This window comes from Phragmites australis, chromosome 8 (genome assembly GCF_958298935.1).
Source record: "Phragmites australis chromosome 8, lpPhrAust1.1, whole genome shotgun sequence".
Lineage (NCBI taxonomy): Eukaryota > Viridiplantae > Streptophyta > Magnoliopsida > Poales > Poaceae > Phragmites > Phragmites australis.
Genome location: NC_084928.1, coordinates 19,340,462 through 19,351,669, shown reverse-complemented (window position 1 = coordinate 19,351,669; position 11,208 = coordinate 19,340,462). Strand labels below are relative to the sequence as shown.

Sequence of the window (11,208 nt, the reverse complement as noted above, 5' to 3'; positions counted from 1 at the left end):
CGAGCATCATGAACGCATCCACCATAAAGAGAAGGAGATAATGCTCGATGCGTGTGAAGGGGAAGCCTGCTAGGGAGTTCTTGGGCCGAGGGCGTAGCCGTGGCTGAGGTGCTCGATCATTGTGGAGAGGCGTGCCGGCGTTGGGCCGAAGGAAAAGCGACGAGTACAAAAGGAGGAGGGCGAGGGGAAGCTCACCATGTGCTTGTTTGGTCGGAAGGAGCGCTGCAACGACAGCTCGATGTGCGATCGGATTGGGTGGTGGCTAAAGTTAGGGAAGATAAGGCCGGCACACTCAATTCAGGTTCGGAAAGGACTGAACGGGACTCGAACGCTGTGTATGGTGCTCGGTGGCAGCTCTACGCTATGCTTTGTGCTCTGGCCAAGAGAGGAAAGAACGAGGGAGAGGTAGAGGAGGGAGGCACCCTTTAAAGAGCTCGGGACGACGGCGTTCGGGGGGCCGCTGAACTCTATTTTTTTTATAGAGAGAAAAGAGGGAAGAAGAAAAGACAAGATGTTATATGACAAGTGGGGTTCACTGTCACGTGTGACCCACATCGGATAAAACTACTATCAAAACCACATGGGGGAAATAATCCAATATAGATAGTTGTGAAAGGTAAAATATCTGTTTTTAAGATTGAGGGGCATTGACAATAGTTAAGGGAGGCAAAATAGGTTTTTTCTTTCTGAAAACGGTCTGGGGTAGGTATTACTTCAAAAAGCCCACGACTTAACATATCCTCCACAGCCCACAGGCCGAAGAGGCCCAGCCCACGTCAGACATCGGCATCACCGCATCAGCACCAGCCTCTGTGGCGGGCGGCGCTTCCGTTTCTCTTCCTCCGCTTTCCCAACGACCTGAGTAGAGCAATCATAAGATCTGGACTGCCGCGGCGAAGAATCCGAGCAAACCCTAACCGCGCCCCGAAGAGGAGTCGGAGGGCGAGCAGGTCACGGCTGCGGAGCATGGAGAGCTCGTCGCCGTCGGTGCCGTTCCCGCTGCTGCAGGCGCCGGTGGAGAGCACCTACCGCGCCTGCACCATCCCCTACCGCTTCCCCTCCGACAACCCGCGCAAGGCCACCCCCGTCGAGATCCAGTGGATCGACCTCTTCCTCAACTCCGTCCCCTCCTTCAAGTAAGGACCCGGCCCTTAATTCGATTCCATTTCCATCTCTGTGCCGTTCCCTTCCGTTCCTGCAGCGGTTCTCGCTCACCGCGTCCTCTGATGGTGCTCGCAGGCAGCGCGCGGAGAACGACTCCACCGTGCCCGACGCGCCGGCCAAGGCAGAGAAGTTTGCACAGAGGTGTGTAACTGTGTACCACTTTCACGTTCTTGTGTGTAGTGAAGCAGTGATCACTGATTATTGTCAGATTGCTCGTGCTGTGCTATCTTTGAACTCGTCAGGGTACTTGTTTGCTAGTTTGGAAGATAGTTTAGTGCAGGAAGGTAGTGGTAGTTTGTCTTGTTAGCTTGAGAGGTGATAGGTTGGTGCTGTCTGTCTTGTTATAATGGATGCAAATTCGTCCATCAATAGTGGGATTTGGCTATTGTGTGGTTGTTGCCCAATGTTTGGTTTGGCTTGCCAATGCAGTTAGCACTACTTTGTTGCATGGCCAAATCATTGCTCCATGTGTCAATGCTAAGATTGGGAAAGCACCACCCCCCCCCCCCCCCCTTCATTCTCTATGCCAAGTGGCTCTGCGTCAGTTGGCAACATTTTGCTCCGAACTTTGGCCATACCAATGATTTGCACAGCATTACTTGTACACAAACACAGGTATCGGAATCCAACTCTGATTCGGTTGTATGATTCAGCAATTTTTTAATGGCCTCGGGATACCTTACTCAGGCATGCACACGGGTGTCAGCGTTCGACTCGGAATTGGGTATCCAGTTCTGGATATTTTTTTGACATCGGTGTCCAAGTGATACCGTTTGAATGTAGCCTGCTGTCCTCTATAAACAAGAGGGACCGCCATTATGAGCTGTCTGCATGGCCGGCCTTTTTTGGCAGTACCAAAGTTATTCTTCTTTTCAAATCAGAATCCTACCATATTGATCAGTTAAATCATTATTAGCAAGAGACATGTCCCACTTTGCATGGAGAGAGGAGGGTTCACTGCCAATTGTTAGCTCTTGACAAAAAGTTGACATGATTTTGCAAGTGGCCATTCACCAAGCAAAAGCTAATGTCCATTGCCAGCAACTGAAATTATTATGACATGTAGGTTTGGTATTCCAAAGTACTGACAAAATGCTTTTATACCAATATGATGACATTGCCCTTTTTTTTTGTTATGAACCAAACACTGAAATATATGTCGATTCTATTAGCTGCTCATAGATGACAAGAGTCATGAGATCCACTTGACATAGGAGGGGGCAAGGACTGGCCTACCAATATTGATTAAAAATAAGGAGAATGGTGCGGATACCATGGGTCAAAATTTGACCAAAAGGGTACAGATTCTATTATCTATCCAAAGATGTGTATAGACTAATCAAGTACAAAATTTTGATGGTTGTGACCAAGATTGCAACCACATCAATTGACCACCAACCAAAGTACCAAACTTAGGGGAAGCTGTTGAACACCGACTAAGAAATGACCCACCACATTGTTCCCCATCCTAAATCGAGTCTCCTACCAAATAGATATATGGTACAGAAAAGTTACGTATCTCTGAACTTGGATATGGTGCAGTCAGAAATTCAAGTATGGACTAGTTCATGAACTCAATAACTACAAAAAGTAGTACTTGATAATTTATTGCTTAAATGCAACACTTTAGGTGTGTTTTGGTTTTTGTCCAATGGATGCTATACCAATTTTGGTCGTGATAAGATTTGCTCTTTTGCTGCAGAGGACAGTCAGCATCATATGCAAGGAAAAAATGTACTTATTTGTGTAGTACTGTAGTTTATTGCTTGAATACTGAACAGACATGCTTTACTCCCAAACAAATTTGTTTCGGTGGCAGCTTGGTTTTCTATATATACTAATGTAGCAGTTTTTTTGGGAGTTGGGCTTATTTGAACTGTTTATGGCACACAAAGATTTCTAGGACGCAAATGCACTGTACTCAGAGGACAGTCAGCATCATATGCAAGGAAAATATGTACTCATTTGTGTAGTACTGTAGTTTATTGCTTGAATACTAAACAGACATGCTTTACTCCCAAATAAATTTGTTTCGGTGGCAAGTTAGTTTTCTATATTTCTATATATACTAATGTAGCAGTTTTTTTGGGAGTTGGGCTTATTTGAACTGTTTATGGCACACAAAGATTTCTAGGACGCAAATGCACTGTACTCTGAAATTTGTGGACAAACACGGTGCTTCCCAAGATTATGTGAAACTGGCTGTCAGATAGGGACCTATAAGTTAGTTATCTCCTCCTTGTTGTATGGTGCAGGTACACAGCTATGCTTGAGGAGTTGAAGAAGAATCCAGAGAGCCATGAGGGTCCACCAGACTGCATAGTATGACATTGATAGATGAGTTCTTTAGAAATAAAAGAAACTGGGATTACCTGTGCTAACTCTTGGAATGTGTCTCAAGCTTCTTTGTAGGCTTCGTGAGCTAGTACTTAGAGAACTGGGGTTTAGGGATATCTTCAAGAAGGTTAAGGTAAACTCTGGCAATGTTTTCCCTGTATTTACTTCTGTTGGTGAAATTATTCGGATATTTTTTTGGTGGTTGTAATTTTCTATGCTCGATGATTTACCTTGAGTAGGATGAGGAGAATGCCAAGGCTATGACACTGTTTGAGGGAGTTGTCCAGCGGAATGATGAAATCAAAGATGATGGGAAAAGAGTTGAGAACTTGATCCGTGGAATCTTAGCTGGAAACATATTTGATTTAGGATCTGCACAGGTATGTGTAATGTGTTGTCACTTGCATGAGTTTCTTGTTGCTCTTCACTTGTTATAGAACTTCGACGTGGGTTTTCCACCATTGCCGTAATGTGGAGGCTCAGTCAAACCTGAAGGCTAAGAAGTTAGAATTGACAAAATCATCTTCATTATTTCCTTTTCAATACTCTTGGAATAATAATGTTTCTGCTGTTGAATAAATGTTCCTTTTTCTGTATTATTAGAATCTGTTACATGCAGGGACCTTAACAACTTTGTTTTCTTGTGTTTTTGAAGCTTGCAGAAGTTTTTGCTAAAGATGGTATGTCATTCTTGGCAAGTTGCCAGAATCTTTTATCTCGACCTTGGGTTATTGACGACCTGGATGCATTTAAGAGTATATGGACCAAGAAATCATGGGAAAAGGTAATTTTTTATCTCATTGTAATTTTTTTTTGCTTGCACATGTAAGCCTGGATGCCACATGCAGTTAGATATCCCTATGCAGGAGTCTGTTTAGCCCTGTCGTCATGTGTACCTAATCAATATATTACCATGTAAATGTGATCATGTACTGTTTGCCATTTTGTTACTCTTTTAATGCGTACAAGCAGATTACTTTACATTCATCTTTTTTTTACACAACTATCTCATTGGGATTCTGGTTCCATGTCAATCTTATGGTTAATTGTTACTGGCCAAGTTACAACTGTTTAACAATTGAAATATACTTTTACATTGTTAGGCTGTGTTTCAAGCGAGATATAAGTTTCTATTTGTGCGGGAAATGAACTGTTTCCTATGAAATTCATGCATTCCAAACAAGCCCTTGGTAATAAATTTTCCCAATGATTTTGTGTTGCAGAAATGTTAGTTGATTTGTTATTTATATCCATTAGTATTAGCATCTAGTCGCAACTCTGGATCATCTACACATCAACTCCAGGTGAAGTCCATTGCTGATGCACACCTGGGTGTAAACTATAATTATACAACAAACATTAATATTCACCTATGTGTATCTTTATAATGGTGATTTCTTTTTGACAACATAAGTTTATACATAGCTGAATCCTTTTCTATCAAATGCTGTAGGCAGTCATTTTTGTTGATAACTCTGGTGCTGATGTGATATTGGGCATATTACCATTTGCAAGGGAGTTGCTCCGACGTGGCACAAAGGTTTGTGTTATCCCTTTCATGCTGCACATGTTATTAGTTTAGAGTTGTCATTGATCCCAGGAAAAGAGTTGGCCCACCACCTTACTGTTTCCGCCATATTTTTCATATCATAACACATTACTAACTCGGCAGCCTTTAATGACATTGAAACCAAAATTCAGAAAACGAGTCGCACTGAACTCTAACTATGTACCCTTCACCATACTGAAAGTGCATCACTTTTATTGTGTTAATATATTATGTTAGCTATCCAATAACTTGTATGAGAAAAAAACAACTTGACAAGTTTGACAAGTATTTCATATCATCATATGCTAAAAGTCATAGGACCTGCTTGGATAGTGTAGAACACTATGGGGGTACATCCATTGTATTTAATGCAAATTAGTCCAAGTAATGTTCTAATCCCAGTTTGGTATGTATTTCAACCATGTCCTAAAACTACCTGCCTAATTATATGTGTAGTTACATCACCTATATTGCACTCCCTCTATTTTCTAATACGTGCACTTCTTATTAAGATTTTCTTCCAGAGATAAAGTTCCAAAAATATCCCTATTTGGCTTTACCGATCAATTGAAGCCCTAGGTTTTTCTATGGTACTACTCCGTTTGCTATATTTGTCCACACTTACCATTGCGCATAGACCAAGGAAATCCAAACCCAAGGGAGAAAAATATGTTGAGGAGAACATGCTACCCCTTACGCAAAGGAAAGCAATGACTTCCACCACACGATATCATTCTTGGAACTTGCAAACTTGTTCTAGATGTTGTCTTTTAGATTGTCTCTAAGATGATGTGGCACCTTTAGAAACCATAGAAGGCTCTTTTATTGACCACACTCTTAGGGACATAACAGGAAAGATCACAACAAAACATCATTGGTTTCACCCATGGACAAATATTTTGAAACTGATACTCTTGAGACCATGGACAAATATAGTGAAATGGATGGAGTATTGGTAAAACATAATTTTCTTGGCATCTGTGATTTGGTCAAAAGTACCAAGTTTTTTTATTGGAGGAAGAACAATGTAATTTGTGTTATTTGTGTTGCCCAAAAATATGTCATGTTCTGAAAAGATAGAAAATTAAGAAAACAAATCCTTGTTATTCTGACTTTGGAAAACACTTGTCACCTACACATATTATTTTGTGGCATTTACACCCCAACGAATCATGCTGGTTTTCAACATCACTCCCATCTATACCATCTTAGTAAATTTTACTAAAAAATCATTAGAAATTTATGGAAAGGTTACTAACATCATGTTAGTTATTGTAATTCGAATACATTTTCCCCATTAATTTAATTCCCTACTTTCTTCTTTCATCTCCTTGCCTGGAACCTTGGCCATACACATGCTAACTATTGTTACTGTTCTTTTTACGTTTACCATGATAAGAAAGTAAAGGATAAAAGTAGGGAGAATTTGCAAACTAGGGGAATCTATCCTTGTGTAAATGGTATAAAATAAGTTGTAAATGTGGATTTTGAACTTAAGAGCAAGAAGTGGGAGTGGTTTTGCAATGTTTCCTTAGAAAATGCACATCCTATATGTTTTTTGGACACATGGATGTAAGCTACAATATTAGAGGTAGACCACATGGATGGGGCCATCAGCTATAAACGCATGGGTTGATGGGGTTTGTGGTAACACTTAAAAAGTGAGATTTCATTAATAGCTCAAGCACCTGTGCACATCCAGAAAACCATGGTTTCTATAAAAAAGGAGGTCCATTCTAGGCTTCTAAAACTCAAAGAATAGCATTTGGGAGACCTCGGTTTCTATTAAAACTGAATCTCACAAACAACTACCCAACAAAATTATGATTGCATGAGCGATGCCTTGAGACCTTGACTCTATGCTAGAAACACATAACTACTCAATTAGCTGTATTTCCATGATGCCTGAAACTGGAGTGGTCCTTGTCTTATTATTATCCTAACTAAGAAATTTCAACCTAAAATACGTATTATGGAGACAAATGTAACTTTGCTTGACTCCTACAAAGGAGGTACAGGAAACCAAACGACAGATTACGAGGATAAGATAAGGTGTGAGCAACTTCAGGCGGCTTCATAGCGGCAAGATGCAACTTTTGCTTGCTAAGATGCTCCATGAAATGCTGTCTCCTTGTGGCACCCCTATAGCTTGGCTGTTCCCTCAAACAAGAATGTAATGTCAAGGGGTGTGCTATGTTCTCGCTCTGAAACCTTTCCAGTCGGCAGGAGGCAGGACTCTGATTCTCTCCTTGCATCTTTGGCTGCTACCTCTATACATTCAGCCTACTTTTTTTCGTGAGGAGCGAAGCAATTGAGTATGCTTCTAGTTGTGCGCCTCACCTTTGACAAGCTTAGGCTTGACTGAGACTTCTCAAGAAGTTGGCCCAAGTTGTTGCAGAAGGGAACATGCCTCCTTCAGCATTCCCTCTTCAAATACGATCAAGCCCAACTCTCCTTCCAAGTTCATCATTACGTTGAGCATGTTGGAAATTTAACTTTTCCACTTCTTAACAACGTGGTTCTTTATAGAATAAATTTCAAAAACCTGCAACTATTTTGATACATGTTGCAAAAAACTACAACTTATAGTGCTCATTTTAAAAGACTATAACTATTTTGACACATGTTGCAAAAAAGCTACAACTTTCAGCGTGGGCCCACTTGCCATCCTCTGGCAAAAGGTGAGCTCATAGTTAATCCTTCTATTACATGCCATAGAGAATGACAGGTGGACAGGTGGGCCTATGGTGAGAAATTTGTAGTTTTTTGCAACATGTGCAGGATTTTGAAATTGGCACCATAAGTTGTAGTTTTCTGCAACATATGTCAATATAGTTGTAGGTTTTTGAAATTTTCTCTTCTTTATAATCGTTAGTCTGTTACTCCATTGTCAACTAGTTGTGCTTCTTGTTGTGTGCCTCACCTTTGAGGCTTTGTGAAGCTCGAGATGCAAGGAACACCTTGTTTAGCGTCCTCTCTTTGCATGCAATCAAGCTCAACTCCTTCCAAGTTCATGTTTACATGCACCAAGCCAGAAATCAAAATACCCGATCTATAAGGATGTGGTTCTTTGTAATCTATAGTCCACTGCGTCATAGCCTCCTTAATCATCTTGATGATAGTGGGCTCGTCGAGCAGCTTCTCCGGATAGACTTGGTCCCATTAAACTCCATACGCATACTTGCACATGGAGGTAAGCACGACCTGGGTGCTTCTGGAGACGTCGCTCAACAAGTCTGCCGTTATCAAAATTACCGAGGAGGCCACGATCCGGTTGGCTGAGATTATTAAGAAAACTTCCCGAAAACCTGGAAATTTTGATTACGACTTTCTTGACTTGTGGAGTCTAAAAGAGCACTTGACAGAAGAGTTGACCTCTGAACTTGATCGCCTATGTTGAGTACTCTTGCCTCTACTAAAAAGGAGGTGTGTTCTTTGCTGCCCTGAATTTATGTGGCTTGTTCAGAATTGTCGACTGAGCTCGAGCTTGTCAAAGGCTAGGCACGGAACTAGAAGAGTGGTCGACAAATCTGCTTTTTACAGAAAAATGGCTGGAGGTTGAGCATCTAGAGGTAAGATCAAAATATGTAAAGAAGGTGCAAATCAGAATACTGACAACTGAAGGAGTGCGCTAACTGCTTATCAAATCTCACTTATTAGGGGTTATCATAGGCCCATTGAAGCTTGCCCAACGTAGTAGCTTGTCAAGGATGATGTTACAGTTGGACTGTTGGAGTAACTTGCTGAGGTTGAATGTGTGATAGTTCATTGGGGCAGCTTGACCAAGTGCTTTGGCTGGAGCAACTGGGGGATGGAGGAGGCTCATGACCAAATCACTTGCTGATGACACCTACCTATGGAGATTTACAAAGATTAGGACTAGTTGGAAGAGTCCAATATTACTATTTTTCTCTTTTAGTTTTTCAATTGATCAGTAAACTTTGAGGCAGATATACCCATGCCAACCATTCCTTGGGCCTGGCTGGTGGCTCATACTGAGGTCCAAAGAGTTGCATTGCTCCTCTGCCCTCACAAGTTCCTTGTCTTAGAGTCTGTTCGTTTGGGCTGCCAAAAGCCTAAACAAACGGGATTAAAGCCTGCTTCTGAGGAAATGAACTAGAAGCTTTCCTAGCTTTTGGCGTGCTGAGAAGTTAAAATTTGTTATAAAAGTCAACAACTAAAATCCAAAAGCAACTTTTCAGCTAGAAGCCAAAAGCTGAAACCCAAACAAATAGGCCCTTAATATGCATGCACCTCTTGGAATTTTAACTGCGCTTTTTGTATATATTGGGGAATTATGAATTTATTCTTTTCTACTAGTATCATCAATAAACAGCTAACCTCGGTTAGTGCAGGTGATACTTGCTGCCAACGACATGCCTTCCATCAATGATGTCACCTACCCAGAGCTGGTTGAGATTATAAACAAGGTAACCAGGAAAGAGGTTGTAAATCACCTCTGGCGCAAGAATCTGACTCCTGTTCTGCAATTGTTTTCAGCTCAAGGACTCAGATGGAAAGCTCGCAGGTGTGGATGCATCCGATCTCCTTGTTGCCAACTCTGGTAACGATCTGCCTGTAAGAATTTATTGAACCTTTCAAATCCTTCCATTGGTAGCCTCGCTTTATGACATTATCATGGAGACTTAAGTAGCTTACTGGCTATTCTCAGGTAATTGATTTGTCTAGTGTGTCCCCAGAACTTGCCTTTTTGGCAAATAATGCTGACCTGGTTGTCCTAGAAGGCATGGTAAGCTATTCATGCCCATTTATATCTGCACGTCTTTTTGTTTGAAGGACAGACTCATTGGATTTCTGGTGGTTTGTGTCATAGGGAAGAGCAATTGAAACTAACCTATATGCACAAATGAAATGTGACTCGATCAAGATTGGAATGGTGCGTTGTTCTGTGCCCTGTGCAATTATGTAAATCTATATTGCATAATATCCAATAGTTGCAGATTATGATAGGCGCTTGCAAACTCCGTTGTTCTATATTTCAGGTTAAGCATCCTGAAGTCGCCCAATTTTTAGGAGGAAGACTTTATGATTGTGTCTTCAAGTTTAATGAGGCCTGAACATATGCCTTTATTTCACTCAAAATCAGCTGGTGCGGTGCTGCACTGAAGTTCCCGTTATCATCGATGATTACATTCCAAATAAGCAAAATATAGCTCGTGGTAGTGTCAGGACTCAGGAAGGGTAGTGTCGGTATTGCTCTGTACGGATTCTGATAACCATTTGACAAGTAGCCAAACTGACGGTTCTGAACTTACAGGCCATATTCGTTTCCGCTGGATGGTCTACAATATTTGGTTGCCTACCAGAGCCATGTTATCATCAGGTGGATATTCATTATTGGAAACAGATTAACCGCAATTGAAGATTACTTCTCCGTGCTAGGGCTGTGTGCACTCGTAGTGTCGTAGTCTGATGATACCCTACTGTGCCTACGACGCATCATGATCCTCTGCATTTTTTTAGGGAAATTCCCTGGAGGCCAGGAGTGTGTTGCCGCCGTGCCACGTTCAACTGGGCAGCCACACATTTTAGGCTCGAAATGCTTGTTGGTGCGACTTATTTCCTTTTTCGTTTCGGAAAACTGGTCTGGGGGCACTTTACTAGCGGTTGCTCTCGAGAAAAAATTCATGGTTCCCTCCCTATCTGTGCTAATTTGGGGATCGGCGTGCGTAGTTTCAGATTCAGTGACTGGCAGTTTGATTTTTCCTTCAGAGCTTAAGTATAGCTCGGAGGCTACTCAACGAGATCAACTAGCTATAGAAGTTACGGATTTCTCAAAGTAGAGCTACGCTATGTTACATATCGTCTCTTCATAGGGAGACGGAGAGCGACTTAATGGAAGAACTAGAAAACTAAAAGAACTCTTAGAGAATATTGACCAAATTAATAATAGAATTTTTAAGATAAAACCAAGGTTTCTAAAAAAATACCATGGTATGAAAAAATTGATGGTATTTGGTTACTAGGAGAGGGTAGTTTTATAAACCGTAGTATGGCTAAAACTATGATATTTTTGGAGCTTTTAAAAATGCAATTAACACCTCTTTTTTCTCAAAACTGAGCTCTAATGTGCCTTCCGTCCTGTTGTAATGCACGACGTGAAGTCCCCTGCTGCCGTTTGATCTACAACAAGTTTT

General features: G+C 41.4%; 1 protein-coding gene across 1 annotated transcript; it reads left to right on the top strand.

The window, feature by feature from the left end:
- The first annotated feature begins 808 nt into the window (after positions 1-808).
- On the top strand, positions 809-10,452 carry LOC133926739 (damage-control phosphatase At2g17340-like). The gene is made up of 12 exons (XM_062372797.1): positions 809-1,136; positions 1,240-1,305; positions 3,420-3,486; positions 3,566-3,634; positions 3,741-3,881; positions 4,157-4,285; positions 4,955-5,041; positions 9,406-9,480; positions 9,551-9,628; positions 9,723-9,800; positions 9,885-9,947; positions 10,054-10,452. Exons 1-12 carry the CDS (start codon positions 967-969, stop codon positions 10,126-10,128), a joined length of 1,098 nt encoding a protein of 365 aa, XP_062228781.1. The 5' UTR covers positions 809-966; the 3' UTR covers positions 10,129-10,452.
- The last annotated feature ends 756 nt before the right edge of the window (positions 10,453-11,208 follow it).